General features: G+C 33.6%; 6 protein-coding genes across 7 annotated transcripts; 3 read left to right on the forward strand and 3 right to left on the reverse strand.

Moving 5' to 3' along the window:
- Positions 1 to 100: 100 nt before the first annotated feature.
- On the forward strand, positions 101 to 676 carry LOC148180819 (cytochrome c oxidase subunit 7C, mitochondrial-like). The gene is made up of 3 exons (XM_088036294.1): positions 101 to 296; positions 414 to 541; positions 594 to 676. Exons 1-2 carry the CDS (start codon positions 213 to 215, stop codon positions 528 to 530), a joined length of 201 nt encoding a protein of 66 aa, XP_087892420.1. The 5' UTR covers positions 101 to 212; the 3' UTR covers positions 531 to 541; positions 594 to 676.
- Positions 677 to 1,008: 332 nt separating this feature from the next.
- Positions 1,009 to 2,312, forward strand: LOC148180820 (V-type proton ATPase subunit G-like). Of its 2 annotated transcripts, XM_088036283.1 has the most exons (4): positions 1,012 to 1,126; positions 1,204 to 1,354; positions 1,533 to 1,732; positions 2,118 to 2,312. In XM_088036283.1, exons 2-4 carry the CDS (start codon positions 1,273 to 1,275, stop codon positions 2,205 to 2,207), a joined length of 372 nt encoding a protein of 123 aa, XP_087892409.1. In that variant the 5' UTR covers positions 1,012 to 1,126; positions 1,204 to 1,272; the 3' UTR covers positions 2,208 to 2,312. The 2 variants fall into 2 exon arrangements, with proteins under 2 accessions (XP_087892401.1, XP_087892409.1); XM_088036275.1 differs by having other exon boundaries at positions 1,009 to 1,354.
- Positions 2,313 to 4,896: 2,584 nt separating this feature from the next.
- Positions 4,897 to 6,019, forward strand: Etfb (Electron transfer flavoprotein beta subunit). The gene is made up of 4 exons (XM_088045326.1): positions 4,897 to 5,091; positions 5,141 to 5,539; positions 5,589 to 5,729; positions 5,777 to 6,019. Exons 1-4 carry the CDS (start codon positions 5,041 to 5,043, stop codon positions 5,945 to 5,947), a joined length of 762 nt encoding a protein of 253 aa, XP_087901452.1. The 5' UTR covers positions 4,897 to 5,040; the 3' UTR covers positions 5,948 to 6,019.
- LOC148180822 (ecdysteroid-phosphate phosphatase-like) lies at positions 5,959 to 7,102 on the reverse strand. The gene is made up of 2 exons (XM_088045313.1): positions 6,860 to 7,102; positions 5,959 to 6,805 (listed from the first exon to the last, which is right to left on the reverse strand). The coding sequence occupies exons 1-2, from the start codon at positions 6,863 to 6,865 to the stop codon at positions 6,020 to 6,022; spliced, it is 792 nt and encodes a 263-aa protein (XP_087901439.1). The 5' UTR covers positions 6,866 to 7,102; the 3' UTR covers positions 5,959 to 6,019.
- A 1,633-nt stretch (positions 7,103 to 8,735) lies between these two features.
- LOC148180823 (ecdysteroid-phosphate phosphatase-like) lies at positions 8,736 to 9,825 on the reverse strand. Its single transcript, XM_088046020.1, has 2 exons — positions 9,737 to 9,825; positions 8,736 to 9,675 (listed from the first exon to the last, which is right to left on the reverse strand). Exons 1-2 carry the CDS (start codon positions 9,740 to 9,742, stop codon positions 8,896 to 8,898), a joined length of 786 nt encoding a protein of 261 aa, XP_087902146.1. The 5' UTR covers positions 9,743 to 9,825; the 3' UTR covers positions 8,736 to 8,895.
- A 3,607-nt stretch (positions 9,826 to 13,432) lies between these two features.
- LOC148180824 (ecdysteroid-phosphate phosphatase-like) lies at positions 13,433 to 14,549 on the reverse strand. Its single transcript, XM_088049706.1, has 2 exons — positions 14,336 to 14,549; positions 13,433 to 14,269 (listed from the first exon to the last, which is right to left on the reverse strand). The coding sequence occupies exons 1-2, from the start codon at positions 14,342 to 14,344 to the stop codon at positions 13,478 to 13,480; spliced, it is 801 nt and encodes a 266-aa protein (XP_087905832.1). The 5' UTR covers positions 14,345 to 14,549; the 3' UTR covers positions 13,433 to 13,477.
- Between the last annotated feature and the right edge of the window lie 1,212 nt (positions 14,550 to 15,761).

A 15,761-nucleotide genomic window follows, 5' to 3' on the forward strand; every position in this document is an offset into this window, starting at 1 on the left:
AAAGTTATAGCGGGAAATACTGTTTTTCTTTTAAGAATTGGTGCCTGTTGGCATTTCTAAATTTATTTCGCGGTTTTATTCGATTCTCAGGTTGGTGCCTCTGCTGATAATAGTATGAACAACACTAGCGCCACTTTGACATTACGGCAACTTTTCAAAGTTCATTTTCACGAGATTTTTGGTGAAAATAGTTTTTCTACAATTACGGAAAAATGTTGGGCCGCAGTTCGTTGTTCGCACGGAAGGTAATCACCAACTTTGTGAGAAACCACGGTCATGGAGGCATTCCTGGAGAGGTAATTTTGACATAAAGTTTAGGTTACATAACTGTCAAATTTTGGGGTTGGAATTGATATTTCTTTCCACTTTTTCCTTAGATTGTTTGTTAATTTATGCGGTGTTGTTGTCTGCAGAACTTGCCTTTTGATATCAACAATAAATTCAAATTGACGGCATTGTTCATTGCCTTCTTTGGTTCTGGGTTTGGAGCACCTTTCCTTATCTTGAGACACCAGCTACTCAAGAAGTAATTTTAGCTAAAGTAAGTGAATAGTTGTAGTATTTCGCCTCTTTAAAACTGTTTTATTTTTCAGATGTATAGTCGTATTAGGTACAACTTTGTTTTTTAATTCCTAATGTAAGTACCAAACTTAAAGAATAAACCAGTTAAGTGTAATTGTTTATTATTGTTTATGAACATTGTTACCCTTTTTTACTGCTTTTTAGAATGCACAGATACTCAGAAATGTATAACTTTAAGTTAATATCTGTTTTTTAAATTAAGCAATATTTTGCACATCTAACAAGAAGTATTTTTTGTGTATTTTATTGTTTTGTTTATGGTGTTAATTAAAGAGATCATTAGATAAGTAATTTGTCGCTAGATCTGTTGGTATGTAATTGCGGCAGCCTATATGAGCCTCCAATTATTTTCCCTGACATCATTGACGCAAATGGCTGTTTTTCATTATGTAACTCAAGTACGTAATGAATAATGAGGCTTCCGAAACTCGCAATGCATTTCCTTTGAAAACACAATAGCAATCGCACCATTTGATCGAGTTATAAGCACTTTAGATTCATGGCAGTGTTGTGGCCAAAAACTACCAACTTCCTATAAACTATGGTAACTATTTATGCAACCACGCGAAATTCGGTATTTCTATTTTTAAATAATTTCTGTTGCCCCTCTACACACTTAAGCAATTTAGTACAATTGGGGACATAATTTGATTAAAACATCCAGTGGCCACTTTCTTGCTCCATTCCACAATGGCAAGTCAAACTCAAGGTATCCAACAACTGCTTACTGCAGAAAAAAGGGCAGCTGAGAAGGTCGCTGAAGCTAGAAAAAGTAAGTTATATTTATGTTTAAAGTTTTGTTTTATATTTAGAAGTGCTAGAACGAGGTTTTGCTTGTTGTTTTCGTATTGGGTGGTCGTTTACGCGCGGTATGACAAGTTGTGTTTGCTGACTGTATCAATATTTTGACAATTTTAATTAAGAAGAAAAACTGTTATGTTAATCAATAGGAAAGACGCGCAGAATTAAACAAGCTCGAGAAGAAGCCCAAGCGGAAATTGAAAATTATAGAAAGGAAAGAGAGAGACAGTTCAAAGAATATGAAGCCAAGTACATGGGATCCAGAGAAGACGTAGCTGCTCGAATTGACAGAAACACAGAGCAATTACTTCTTGATGTGGAGGCAGATGTAAAAACTAATCAAGAGAAGGTACAGTGATTTTTTTTTGTCTGTTGTATAGCACACTAGAGTTCGATTTTTGGTGTTGTTTTTCTAATTATCGAAAATAATCACGAGGTGCTTTTTGCCGTCAAATTAACATAATAACATCGTCATTTTTAATGATCCAAATAATTATGGGAAAATTATCGTACCATGCAGTTATCTAAACTGTGCACAAATGGAAATCTAAAACTGAAGCTTATTCTAGGCTACATTTTAACTAAAAGTTGTATTTTAATGTTTTTGTTTGCATTACTGAGTCTATTAGCCACTTCACATCATTCCCAACATAATTAACATTTCATTTCATTTATATTACGGTTCGTCGTTATTTAATTAAATTATCTCTAGCTGCGGTAACTGAATTGTTTAGGTTTTGGAGGATTTGCTGTTCTTGGTTCTCAATGTGAAGCCCGAAGTCCACCCAAACTACAAGATTATGAGAGTCTTTGGGAAAATCTAATTTCAAATATCTGTTGCAAATTACATGTTATATGGTGTGGTGTATTATTTTAGTGTCTACTAAATCAAAGTCTTGTTCATATTAAAAATCATAACACCAAATAAACGGCTTTTTTATTTATTTATTTTATAATATCGATTTACTTTTGCTTAACATAATACATTCAAGATGACAAGTTAAAACTATATGATTTCCCCGTTAGAACTTTCCAAAAAAGAAATTTTCCATTAAACTGGGACGGTACGAATTAGAATCTTAATTACAGAGTCAAATCTTTTTTTAAATGTAATAACACATAATGTTTTAGGAGTTTATTTTCATACGCGTTTAATGCCGAATGATTACGTAAATAAACTTATTTTAGACTGTGGAGAACGCAGCATCGATATCATTTAGTTCCATATACTAATCTGTACAATATTTCAACGCATTTTTTACAAGAAAATGTGAATCTTTAAAATCTACACCGTTTTGAGTTGCAATTTTTATAATTTTCTGAAATTTTTGTTAAAGATCTGATTTTTTAGGATATTCTTTTTCTTGCACTTTGAAATTTGTTTTCTGGCTCAATTCTTGTAGAGAGATATCGTTAAAATTACTTAACAAACCCAGATTTCCGAAAAAAAATCTGAATAGTTTTTTCGGTGACATCAGAGCTCCATATGGCGAATACGATTTTTACACAATCCAGAAGATCAATTTTAGGCGTCTTGTTGCGAGTTTCACAGCTATTTCACACTTAACATAAAATTCCACATTTATAGTGGCATTTAAAGTTATTATTAATCAACTTCAGCAGAAGTTTCAGAAAAGGACCATAATATCAGCTTTTACAAACTAATTCTGAAAATTTTTTCGAGTTATTGAGTTTACTCATCGTATGTTGGCAAAACTTAATTCGATTTATAGAAATTTTTGAGTTATAGAATTGAGATAATCACATGTAAATTTTAAGGAAAACCCGCAAGGGAATAAAATTAATTTTGAGTTGTAGAAAAAATTGAGTAATAGAAGTTCGAGTTGGGGCAGTTCGACTGTATATTACGGCATTAGAATGGCATTATTCTATGTTAAAAAATGAGACTAAACTCAATTGTTACCGATTTTCAACAAAAAAAAAAATGTGCTAGAATGAGAAGTCGTTACTAAAAATTGTTTAAGAGTGGCTCATTAAAGCACCATTTTGGTGTCAGAGTGAAAAAACCGCTAAAATCGGTAAAAGATTATGTACCATCTTGAACTTGGAATCGAAATACAAGTCAAAATATAGAAAATTGTATCTCAGAGGCCAATTTTAGCACTTTCTAACTTGTTTTGGAATATGCACCAATCTACAACTAGTTTTAGTAAATGCTATTTTCGAATTTGCCGCTTTAATAGGTCCATTAGAGTACTCAATTTGGAGTCGTTTATAGGTATCTATAAAAGAACTCAAAGTAGGAAATTTTGTTTTTTAAGAATTGGCAGAACTAATTAGTCTGGCTGTCACCTGTTTCCTGTCAAGTTCTTGGTCAATTTGGATTTTACGATTCGTGTTTAATAAATTGCTGCGTGAATAAAAAATGTATCAATGTAATTGAATTGTCCTTTGCGGCCAACAATAATTGTACCTAAATATAATAGATGTGAAGACTGGCTGTGAGGTTAGGTTACGTTAAGTCAAAATTCAGTGACAGTGAGATGCTGGGTTTATACAGAAAATTTTAGTGCTTGTTTTAGCTTTAGCGTTAAGGTTAGCTTTAGCTTTAGTCGCAATGACAAACGTAGGTTTATACAACGAGGAATTTTAGTGCTACGAAAATTGCACACATGCGTCGTTTAAAGTTGAAAAGTGTCACATTAGGAAAAGAATAATAAACAGAAGCAGAAGTTAGGTTTTTTGTTTTTCCTTTTCGATTGCTCTCTTCCGATAGCGAAAACATTGCGTCGTAAAAAAGCCATTTTGCTCTTGTTAGCCACGTTATTAGTATCTTCTGCTTTTACCAATTCTATTAATTAGGCGTCATTAAATTTCCCGCCCATGTTTTCATATTTATTAAACTCACAAGTTTACAACACAGAGACCAACAACACGTGCTCGTGCCCGGTTCCTGTTGAGCATGCGCATTTTGGACGAATTTAGCGTTAGTCGCAAGAAAGTTGAATATAAAGTACTTTCAAGGTTAGCGCTTAACACTACGGCTAACACTAAATCTTTATAAACGAGAGCATTCAAATGTATGTGTTTAACTTTTCTGCGATTAAGGCAAAAACTAACACTAACACTAAATCTTCTGTATAAACCCAGCATGAAACTCAATAAATGTCAAATTTTAAATTGAATTTGAAAATCAAGTGGCAAGTCGTGGTTACAAAATGATTACCAATCGTGTAACACGAAAACTCTTAAAATTGGAAAATATAATTTTTTTATTAAAAAAAAGGGTGCAAATTCGAAAAAATAGTATAAAGGACTTGTTTTATAATGGCATTGATGCACTCGTCCCATACAAAACTCGCCTACGGCTCGTTTTGTACACCCGGAACTCGTGCACCAAATTGGCCATTATAAAACACGTTCTTTAATATACTATTCTAGATTTAAAACCTTTTAAAAAAAATTAAATAACTATTTTTCCATACTTTCAATTTTTGAATATAATTGAAATTCAAATCTCCCGCGATTACTAGTTCCTCTATCCACTCTGACAAGAAGTGTTGCCAACTATGCAATTATTAAATGTCAACTTTTAACTTTGATCCTTGAATCCTTATCAAAGTCCACCTGATCTGATCTTGTTAATCCTCCAGTTGCCGAGGGACTTCATTAATTAACTTTTACCAATAAGTAAAAATGGCCCGTGTATTAGTTGGTGTAAAACGAGTGATTGACTATGCAGTGAAGGTAATTTCATTTTTAATTTCCTTTTTATTCTTAACCTCAACACCCCCAGATTCGTGTGAAACCAGACAAATCTGGTGTTGTAACCGATGGTGTGAAACACTCAATGAACCCTTTCGATGAAATCGCCGTCGAGGAAGCAGTCCGTCTTAAGGAAAAGAAAATCGCTTCAGAAATTATCGCCGTCTCATGTGGTCCAACCCAATCCCAAGAAGTTATCAGAACAGCTCTTGCCATGGGGGCTGATAAAGGGATTCATGTAGAAGTGTCAGGAAAAGATTATGAAACTCTGCAGCCTCTTCATGTTTCAAAGATTTTGGCCAAAATTGCTCAGAATGAAAAGGCTGATTTGATTATTGTTGGGAAACAAGCTATTGATGATGATTCTAATCAGACTGCGCAAATGACGGCTGCTGCGCTGGATTGGCCTCAAGCTACGTTTGCTTCAAAAGTATGTTACATAAGTGTTAGAAACTATTTTATAACTGTTTATTTTCTAGATAGAACAAGGGGATAAACAGATTACTGTCACAAGAGAGGTAGATGGAGGGTTGGAAACTATCAAGTGTAAGCTTCCAGCTGTAATAAGTGCTGATTTGAGATTGAATGAGCCTCGCTATGCCACGTTGCCAAATATCATGGTAAAATTAGATTACTTTCTCAGAATACTTAAATATGTTGTTTTTAGAAAGCTAAGAAAAAACCAATTACAAAAGTAACTCCCAAAGACTTGGGAGTTGATGTTTCTCCAAGAATCACAGTTGTGAGTGTAGAAGATCCCCCAGTGCGTCAAGCTGGTGCTATTTTACCAGATGTGGATGCTTTGGTCGCCAAGCTGAAAGAAGGTGGCCATGTTTAAGTACAAATGTCTTAGGCTCAAATGTATATTTTTATAAAGTCAATTTTTACATATATATCAACATTAACATTTCTAGAGGGTTTCTAATATGCTCCTATCAAAGTCGGTATTTCTTGTGTGTGTAATTCCAAGAATTTGTTTTTCTTCAATTTTCCACTTACTCCCTTGTTGGTTTAATTGTAGAAAACAGCAGTAAGGCACTTTGCTTATTATAACGGCAAAATCCAAAAATTGTCGTGGTTTTTTCCCAAGTAACTGCCTTGAGCACACATCCAAACTAGATGAATGTCCCACTAAAAGTACATTACCATTTTGGTCCGCACTGAGTATGTTTTTCGTGACGGAATAACTCCGCGAATAAAACTGATCCAATGTTTCTTTCGTTTCCTTTAACTTTTCTACGGGAATAAACGGTTTATAATCAAGATCTATATTAAAACCAGCCGCTTTCAACTCTTCAGGTGTCATAAAATGCGGCAAACCGTCGACGTACCATTCAAGAAACTCAAAAAGTCCCGGTTCAATTCGGATTTTCATTTCATCACTTTTTTTACAACCTCTTAGAAAAGCATCACAGGTTTGAACACAACGAAACGACGGGGAGCAGTAAGCATAGGTTACATCAAGTTGAGCTTCTTTGAAGGCCTCACCAGTGAGTTCACCTTGAAAAACACCAATTCTTGTGAGAGGAGAATCCTTTAGAAAATCTGAGGCGCCGTTTGTTCTTTGGGGTAAGTTTTGAGGCATATTCAAGTCAATTCTTGAGAAATTACCACTCTGGTCGTAACAATTAGAAATCCATTCATTAAAAGTGAAATCGATGCGCTCGCCATGGCGCATTAAAAAAAGTTGACGTCCCTAAAAAGATGGGGAAAAGTAAAATCGTAAACTGTGTTGTTTCTTGTTACTTACTGTCATGACTGAGATACTTTGATTGAATTTTGAGAGTCAAGGTTTCGCACGTTATGAAAGGTTAAATGATTCAGCACTTATAGATGTAATTTATCTTCCAATTTTTTATCATGATGATGAAACTAAAACGCGTTTATGTTTTACGGTCGAAACAGTATAGAGATAAATTTTCAGAAATTTAAATGTTGCAATGTTAGACAATGAATGACACAGGTTAGTAGTAATATGTGGTCGACATAATAATTAGCGTTAATATTATTCTCCTTGACCCATACATAAACAACTCGACATACTGCGATTTAAATAGAAATAATAGAAAATATTTGTAAACGCAGTAAGGCATTTGTTGTTTTTGTTGTTTTTTCCTAGTTTTTGAATCATACATTTATGCGCTTCTTCACAATGAAATGGGACCTATTTTTACTTTTGAAATAAATTTCTAGTGACTTCTGGAGCGTGTTTTTTAATTTTTAATCAAAAGTGTGGTCAAAATTAATTAATTATTGATTTTCTTTTTATTTTAGTTTATAGCTGGTGCGTCGATCACCGGAAAACTATTGTGTAGAACACGTGCTGGTTGGACATTTCACTCTCATGTAACTAAACTTTCGGCACGTTATTCAACTTTTACTCACATCGTGTGAAATATCCAATTTTTAGCATTAGTTATACAATATACTATTGTCTTTTATTTTGTGATATACAGTGAAACCCCGCTATAACGAGTTACAAAAAGCATATTAAAGTGTCTCGTTATAACCTAGTTTTCGTTATTTTGGGTACTTTGTGTGTAATTATACATTGAGTGAGTCAAACATTTCTTGCAATTCAACCGTTGAATCTTGATAAAAATAGGTGGTTTTGTAGATTTCGAGCTCTTCTTTGCGAATTCAAGCCAGAAAACGGCGAAAATCAGCGAGAAATCGTCGTTTTGCATCGAAATAAGCGGATTTCTCTAAGAAATTTGATGATTTCGTGCAGATTTCTGCTGTTTTCTGGCAATTCAGCCGTTGAATCTTGATCAAAATTTGTGGTTTTGCAGATTTAGAGCTCTTTGCGAATTCAAGCCAGAAAACGGCGAAAATCAGCGAGAAATCGTCGTTTTGCATCGAAATAAGCGGATTTCTCTAAGAAATTTGATGATTTCGTGCAGATTTCTGCTGTTTTCTGGCAATTCAGCCGTGGAATCTTGATAAAAATTGGTGGTTTTGTGGATTTTGAGCTCTTCTTTGCGAATTTAAGCCTGAAAACGGCGAAAATCAGCGAGAAATAAGCGGATTTCTGTAGAAATTTGATGATTTCGTGCAGATTTCTGCTGTTTTCTTGCAATTCAGCTGTTGAATCTTGATAAAAATTGGTGGTTTTGTAGATTTTGAGCTCTTCCTTGCGAAATCAAGCCAGAAAACGGCGAAAATCATCGAGAAATCGTCGTTTTGCATCGAAATAAGCGGATTTCTTTGAAAAATTTGATGATTTCGTGCAGATTTCTGCTGTTTTCTTGCAATTCAGCCGTTGAATCTTGATAAAAATTGGTGGATTTGTAGATTTCGAGCTCTTTGCGAATTCAAGCCAGAAAACGGCGAAAATCAGCGAGAAATCGTCGTTTTGCATCGAAATAAGCGGATTTCTCTAAGAAATTTGATGATTTCGTCCAGATTTCTGCTGTTGTCTTGCAATTCAGCCGTTGAATCTTGGTAAAAATTGGTGGGTTTGTAGATTTCGAGCTCTTCCTTGCGAATTCAAGCCAGAAAACGGCAAAAATCAGCGAGAAATCGTCGTTTTGCATCGAAATAAACGGATTTCTCTAAGAAATTTGATGATTTCGTGCAGATACTAAAACAATAAATAATTAATACAACACCAAAAAAATCGGATGTTTTCTACACACATTTAATATTGTATTTACATTTTTTTTAAGAAGTATTATTTAGTTCAAAGCATAGCCTGTCTATTTTTAATTTCTAATTTATTTACATACTTATTTTTATTAATTTTACAATAAATGGCCTATAAATCAAAGAAATATCTTAGTTACACTATTTAAGCAAAAGCTCTCGATCGAAATCTTTATTGTCCGTATGGAGCAGCCCCAAAAATGGCGTTTCTAAAACTTTCCATTTCTCTCCAACTTCACGTAGTCGCATCAAATAACAATATGGAATTTTGGGTATAATGTCGCAAAGCACGTCAAATCCACGTCCTTTTTTCCCAAGTAATTCTCGTAAGCAATTCTCGAAATTCCCCGCATGAGCCACCAGTAAAGTAGCCTTATTTCCATCTGAATTTAAAACATTCATTGTGGTAGAGTAACCCCGCAAAAAATACTGCTGTAGATCTTCTTTTGGATCGACTGTTTTCAAATTTATATACGGTTTGTAATTCAGGTCGATATTGTAACCAGCTGCAACTAACTCTTCAGGCGTCATCAAGTCTGGTAAACCAGAAAACAGTTGCAAACATTCATATAGTCCTGGCTCAATTTTAATTTTGATTTGGTCTCTCTTATTACAACCCTTGAGAAAAGCATCACATGTTTGAACACAACGAAGTGCTGGCGAACAATAAACATCAGTTATTTCAAGGTGGTTTTTCTTAAAGGCTTGACCTGTGATTTCTGCTTGAAACATACCAATTCGTGTTATAGGGGAGTCATTAGAGAATGCGCTAGGAGCTCGTTTTGGTAAAATTTCAGGCATGTTTAAGTTTGTGGGAGTGTAATTGCCATTTTTGTCGAAACACTGGGGAATCCAGTTAGGAAACGTATAGTCTACACGCTCAGCATGACGTAGGAGATAAAGATTACGAGACTTTTTCTCCTGAAACATAATTAAATAAAAAAAGAAATAATCGTCAGGTTATTTAATGTTGTTAACTTACCGCCATTGTTGAAAATGCGGATTAATTCTTAACCTCCTTAGTTAAATAGCATCATCTTATTAAAGTGAGTGACACTATGAGTAGATTGTAAATCTTATCAGTAAATTCATGATAATCATGTTCATGAGAGTGAGTATCAAGTTTTACATTTTTAAATGTTATTGTCTAAAATTTTGTACCAACTCATTTTGATACACAGTTTGTATTTTTATTTTTATTTTTTGTGTTCCTGGCCAATTGGATCGTTTTTGAAAATTAATCTGAGTGACTGAAGTTTGCATACATTCTGCGTGTGACAGGTTTTCGGCGTTTCGTTTTTTTTAATTGGGCACTTGCATCTTCGATAAAGCTTCTTTATGATAATGAAAAATAGAGTTTCAGAAGACATAAGACATGAAGTGTTCTGTTGGCTCTTAAGAGGAGGCGACCCGTTTTGCTCTTACGGAGATTCAATGCTAATGTCAAACTACGATATCTTCGTTACTATGAAAGATATCGATATAAAATAAAATATTTTCTAGACATTATCCGGGGCAAAACTTTAAAAAATATGTTTAATCACCTAAAAATTAATTTGATGTTTCTTCCCAGCGACCCAAATTTCCAGTACAGCCGTAACTAAAAGATAAATTAAAAATCGACTCCCGATAATGTCTAGACTTCCAAATTGTGAATTGATATGCGAAAACAGCGTTCTAATTTATTTATAAATAAATGAGCTATGGCAATTTTAAAATTCTTGATTGAAATTTTCTCTGAATTCTGGTAATTTATGACCAGCTATTAGAAGTAAACTTAATCCATTGTTCATTTATGGCGGTCGCCCATGCAAGTACTTAGACCAGACCTTTCTTTAATTCTTTTTAAATATGCGGAATAAACCAAGTTTAGGTACTTTTTTCCACTCAAACAATGTAGAGTTGGATATGTTGAAAGCGACCATTCATTTGAATAAATGAATAAGTATAATTAATTAAAATATCACTTATGTAATGATGGACCGGTTTACACAATAATTTAATTAAATTAATCTTTCAAATATTTTGAAGATTTAATTTACCTTCAGGGAATTCTTATGTCATTGTCTTTAGAAAATGTACATAAGCAAATTAAAAATTTTAAGATTCTAACATTTTCAGGATTCTGAGTTTGAACAAAATACTATCTTTCAGCGGATTTTAATTTTTATTTCATTTATTACTCAAAAGTCATAAGGTGTCTTTAATTTTATCTTTTTGTGAACTAAAATAGCAAAAACATCCTAACTGTGTCAACATTTTTTTATTTAGAATACACGTACAAAATCCGTTTGGTTTTGTGGTAAACTTTTGAACAAATTACCTGAGTGCTTATGTAGGACGATTGAGATTAGTTATATATGTACCTGTAAATTGGATACAAATTGATTCTTTTAAAAATAGGGAAAACCATCTTTTTTTCTACAATATTGTGATTGAATATTCCTAGAAAATTACTTATATCTGGGATTATTTAGATCTAAGGGATATTTGCCGACAAATCAAACACGAAAAATTTATACAGGGTCCGCCAACACTAGTGTCCCGGGCCAAAGTCGCTATTAATTATGAAGCTATAAAAATATTTCTTCTTTGTACATGAAGAGGAAACAGAGCGCTACAAACTGATGTGAGCATTTTTACTCTTGTGCTGACCATATGTGAAATAAACGCAAAAAACTACGTTTTTCAAAAATCAAAAGAAGAGAAAAGAGTGGAAAAGTCAACCTGTCTTGTCCCATTTTTCGTCAAAAGAATGAAAATGATATTAAAATTTGAATCAAAATATCTGGTACCGAGATATTAAATAATTCTTAAAATTTAGACAGGTTTACGACAATTGACTCTTCCCCGCAAACTAGTCCCTACTAAGCGATTTATGATGGGCAATATTTTTACCCACAATGGGCTGGTTCTTCCATCGGACGGACCGACTGTTTGTTATCAGGTCTATGGTAATCTCCTAGGTACTTAGGGGCCAGTTTGCGGCTTGGAAGCCAGATCATAAATCTTATAAGGGAGTTAAAACGATTTTTAAGAATCATTTAATATCTCGGTACCACATATTTTAATTCACATTTTAATATCATTTTCATCTTTTTGGTGAAAAATGGAACAAGACAGGTTGGGTGCCTCACCATTTTCTTCATTTTGATTTTTGAAAAACGTAGTTTTTTTCTTTTATTTCACATATGGTTCCCACAAGAGTAAAACTGATTACATCAGTTTGTAGCGCTCCGTTTCCTCTTCATGTACAAAAAAAAAATAATTTTATTGCTTCATAATTAATAGCGATTTTGAGCCGGGACACTAGTGTTGGCGGACCCTGTATGTATATTTTTAATAAAAAAATACAGCTTGTGATGTAAAAATTAAAAAAGATACTCCTGTTTCAGCTTGTCAGATCAATTGATTTCGATAAAATGGCAAATCAACCCGGTTTAAAGAAGCCAAATTAAGTTTTTAATTCAAATTGAAAATTTGGTTAAAATCGAAAAACTGACTTACTCTATATCGAAATGTTCTGAGCAATGTTCAAATGTTCAAGCATTCGCAGTTGCAAATTTTTATATTATAGCAGCAGACACTGGTCCTCCACAAAAAATTCAAAAAATAGACTTTAATTCTTTACAAGTAGTGAAATTTGATAATTAATTACGAATGTATAATTCAAGATATTTTTTATTTTGCAAGAAGGAAAATGGAGTTTTTTAGTAATGAAATTTGCTAATTATAGTCGGAATTTTCTAACTTTGGTTTAACCCCGCCCACATGAACAATTGATGATTTGAATTTGTCGAATCAAGAAATGGCTAGCCTCCTTTACTCAACATAATCAAAAATTTGACAGCTCAAGTGTCACACATGTCAAGAAGATTTGCGGTTTTGGGAGAATTAAATTAATCGTGAAAATTTCGTCGATTTTAATGGTGTTTCATTTTCTAACGTGTGAACATTTCTACCCCGACTTTTAGCAAATATCGACGAATTATCAAAATTTTGCAGAGTGAATCAGACTTCCAGCTAAAATTCAATTGGCCCAAAAGGTAGGCGGAGTTAAACCAAAGTTACAAAATTCTGACCGTATAATTACGGACGTATAATTCAAGATATTTTTCGCCAAATTTTATATTCAAATTTCTTAGAAATCTTTATATGTTGAAGCACTCCAACTTTTTAACAATAACTACATTTGATTTTTTAGGCAATTTGTATCGTCAATGTTGCAGGTTTGTATTGTAGGTGCGCCACACGTTCCATCTTAGGTTCAAATAAATGGTTTTTGTTTTTTACATTTTTTTTCTATTTTCGATCAGGTACCGTTTGTTTGTGGTGGTGTCTACCATTTACTTTGCATCCACAGAATCAATTTTTGAACCAAAATTTAAAGAAAAATAAAAGTTGAATTTTAAATTTGGCGCCGTAATTTTGGCGCGATCCACTGAGTTTAAAATTTTCTTTTGTAATAATTTATATAACGAAAGGTCAATTCTTACTATCTGCACTTGGCCGACCAAAACTGCCATAAATTATATCTGGACGTTTACAATGTAGCCTAACGGGTATCGATGGTGATTGACAGCTGCCAGAATCTGGCGGATCCTGAAGGTCATATTTTGGGTCGCGTAGAATATAATTCAGATAAGCTTTGTTTTATTATTTTTTGATTCATCTCCTCCACTTACACCGATTGCTATTTACAGTTTGTTACTTTAATATAATGCTAATTTGTTAACATATTTTGATCAAAATTATAATTTCGTGAATGTGTAATTCCCAATATTGGTTTATCAGCGATTTCCCACTTGTCTCCTATTTGATTTAACTGTAGAACAGAACAATACGGAATAGTGCGTATTGTAGAAGCCATATCGTCAAACCTTCGCGGTTTTTTTCCAACTAATTCCCTCGAACACGTTTCAAGGGTGGCTGAATGTCCGACAAACAATACATTACCATTTCCACTTGTTTCCAGAATAGCTTTAGTGATTAAATAACCTCGTGAGTAATACCGCTGGAATGTTTCCTGTAAAACTGCTAACTTTTTCATGCCTAAGTTAGGAACATAATCTAGATCTATATTATAACCAGCTGCTGCTAGTTCTTCCGGCGTCATGAATTTTGGTACGCCTTTAGAATACCATTCTAACCATTCAAAAAGCCCAGGTTCAATTCTAATTTTAATTTCATCCCTTTTCTTATATCCTTTGAGAAAAGCATCACTGCTTTGAACACAACGAATTGAAGGAGAACAATAGACGTGTGTTATCTCAAGTTGAGCTTCGTTAAAAGCTTCACCCGTGACTTCTGCTTGGAAAAGTCCTATCCTTGTTAATGGAGAGTCATTGGAATAAGCTAAATGACCCTGAGATCTTTTGGGTAATGTTTCAGGCATGTTTAAGTCGGTTCTTTTGTAGTTACCACTTTCATCAAAGCAGGAAGGGATCCATTCGCCAAAGGTAAAGTCGATGCGTTCCCCATGGCGCATTAGAAATAGTTTTCGGGGATTTTCGTTCTAAAACAGAGCAAATAATAAAGAATGTAAATTTTTGAAAATAATAAAATCTGGGTAATAACTTACAGACATCATTTAAGCAGTTGTTCAGGTGTTTTAGGCTTGATAAAATTAATGTGTGCACCTTCAGATGAAGGTCTCCACGATAAAGATAACAACTGATAACATTTCACCTGGTGCATGCAGAACATTTGTTTCTTTTAAAAAAATATGACTGCTGATGATAATGCATCCGTGTTTAATTAACAATTTGTTTTTAGAAATGCATTAAATTAAGTAAGTACATAAAAAAAATAATATGTAAAAGATTTACAGCATAAACGTGATAAATATAAATATTGTTGCTAGCATGTGTTAAGAACAGATAACAATACAAGGTCAATTTGTAATATTATTCGACAAATAAGACTAATAAGTAAACAAATGTAGACTATTAAAGTTCTACGAAAGTTTGTAGGTAATTTTTGGTTGCGAACGTGATAGAAATTAAAACAAGCAGAGATCATTATTGTCTTGCAGAATTATTTAAGATTGTAGAATAATTAAACAACAAAAATTGGGTATATAAAATTTGCTAATAATTTATCATTAATGTTAGTTCACAAATTTCAACTTTATTTTATGCCCCGAGATCGGACTGGTATAAAGTGGTTCGGGGGCTTCTTAAAAAATTCGTATATTATAATACAAGTTTATAAGCAAGCCTTTAAAACATGCACGACGGGCTTAACAGCACTTCATACGATTATGGCAAACAGTGGTATGAGCATCGATGAGTTCAAACGTCAGGTGGGATGGAAATCTTCGAGTGTGGCTAGTGGGTATATTGAAGAATCCACTTCAAACAAAATAGTTGTTTCCAAACGCATTGCTGGTGTTCTGAACACATCGGGGGGTAAATCAACTTCATCAAGAACTATGGACGTCCAACAGAAGAATGAAAATGAAAAAGCTTCTACTAGTTATGAATTAGAAGCAACAAACAACAGTAACCAGCTTTAAAGCGGCGGGCTTTGAAATTTCAAACAATAGTAATTGTAATTTTTATCTTTATTTATACTATAGTTCGTACAGTGAGAGTTTGAATGACAGAAAAGTCACTAAATCTACGCAATAAAAAGTGTACAATACGCGCGAAATTTAAAATGTCAAAATAACCCCAGGGCTGCGTTCATAAAAATCAGTCTGTGTAAAATGTGACACAAAAGCGTTCATAAAATGAACATTTTATAATATCAACCAGCTTCTCCCGCACCAATGATTTTGGTCAAATTCCTAAATCGGAAAAGAAGCACAAGATCTATCTAACGGCCAAATTTGAGATCGATCGTACTAATTAGGAAAAATGAAAATAAACTTTTTGAGACTTTGATCGGCCCTAACTCAGTTATTTGTTGTCGAATCTGAATTTAAATCCCAGATTTGGAATCTACGGAAAATTCTGCATACACTGGTGTATAATAACTCAAGTTTACTCGAAAAAATAAGCGAG

This window comes from Gnatocerus cornutus, chromosome 1, assembly GCF_029298725.1.
Source record: "Gnatocerus cornutus isolate USDA-ARS CGAHR chromosome 1, icGnaCorn1.1, whole genome shotgun sequence".
In the NCBI taxonomy this organism is placed as follows: domain Eukaryota; kingdom Metazoa; phylum Arthropoda; class Insecta; order Coleoptera; family Tenebrionidae; genus Gnatocerus; species Gnatocerus cornutus.

Excerpts from the sequence above, each read along its gene's own strand:
- LOC148180819 (XM_088036294.1), top strand. The coding sequence starts at position 213 with ATGTTGGGCCGCAGTTCGTTGTTCGCACGGAAGGTAATCACCAACTTT. Across the intron at positions 297-413 it reads ATGGAGGCATTCCTGGAGAG|AACTTGCCTTTTGATATCAA; the intron begins GTAATTTTGACA and ends TGTTGTCTGCAG.
- LOC148180820 (XM_088036275.1), top strand. The coding sequence starts at position 1,273 with ATGGCAAGTCAAACTCAAGGTATCCAACAACTGCTTACTGCAGAAAAA. Across the intron at positions 1,355-1,532 it reads GGTCGCTGAAGCTAGAAAAA|GAAAGACGCGCAGAATTAAA; the intron begins GTAAGTTATATT and ends GTTAATCAATAG. Across the intron at positions 1,733-2,117 it reads TAAAAACTAATCAAGAGAAG|GTTTTGGAGGATTTGCTGTT; the intron begins GTACAGTGATTT and ends TGAATTGTTTAG.
- Etfb (XM_088045326.1), top strand. The coding sequence starts at position 5,041 with ATGGCCCGTGTATTAGTTGGTGTAAAACGAGTGATTGACTATGCAGTG. Across the intron at positions 5,540-5,588 it reads AAGCTACGTTTGCTTCAAAA|ATAGAACAAGGGGATAAACA; the intron begins GTATGTTACATA and ends TTTATTTTCTAG. Across the intron at positions 5,730-5,776 it reads CCACGTTGCCAAATATCATG|AAAGCTAAGAAAAAACCAAT; the intron begins GTAAAATTAGAT and ends TGTTGTTTTTAG.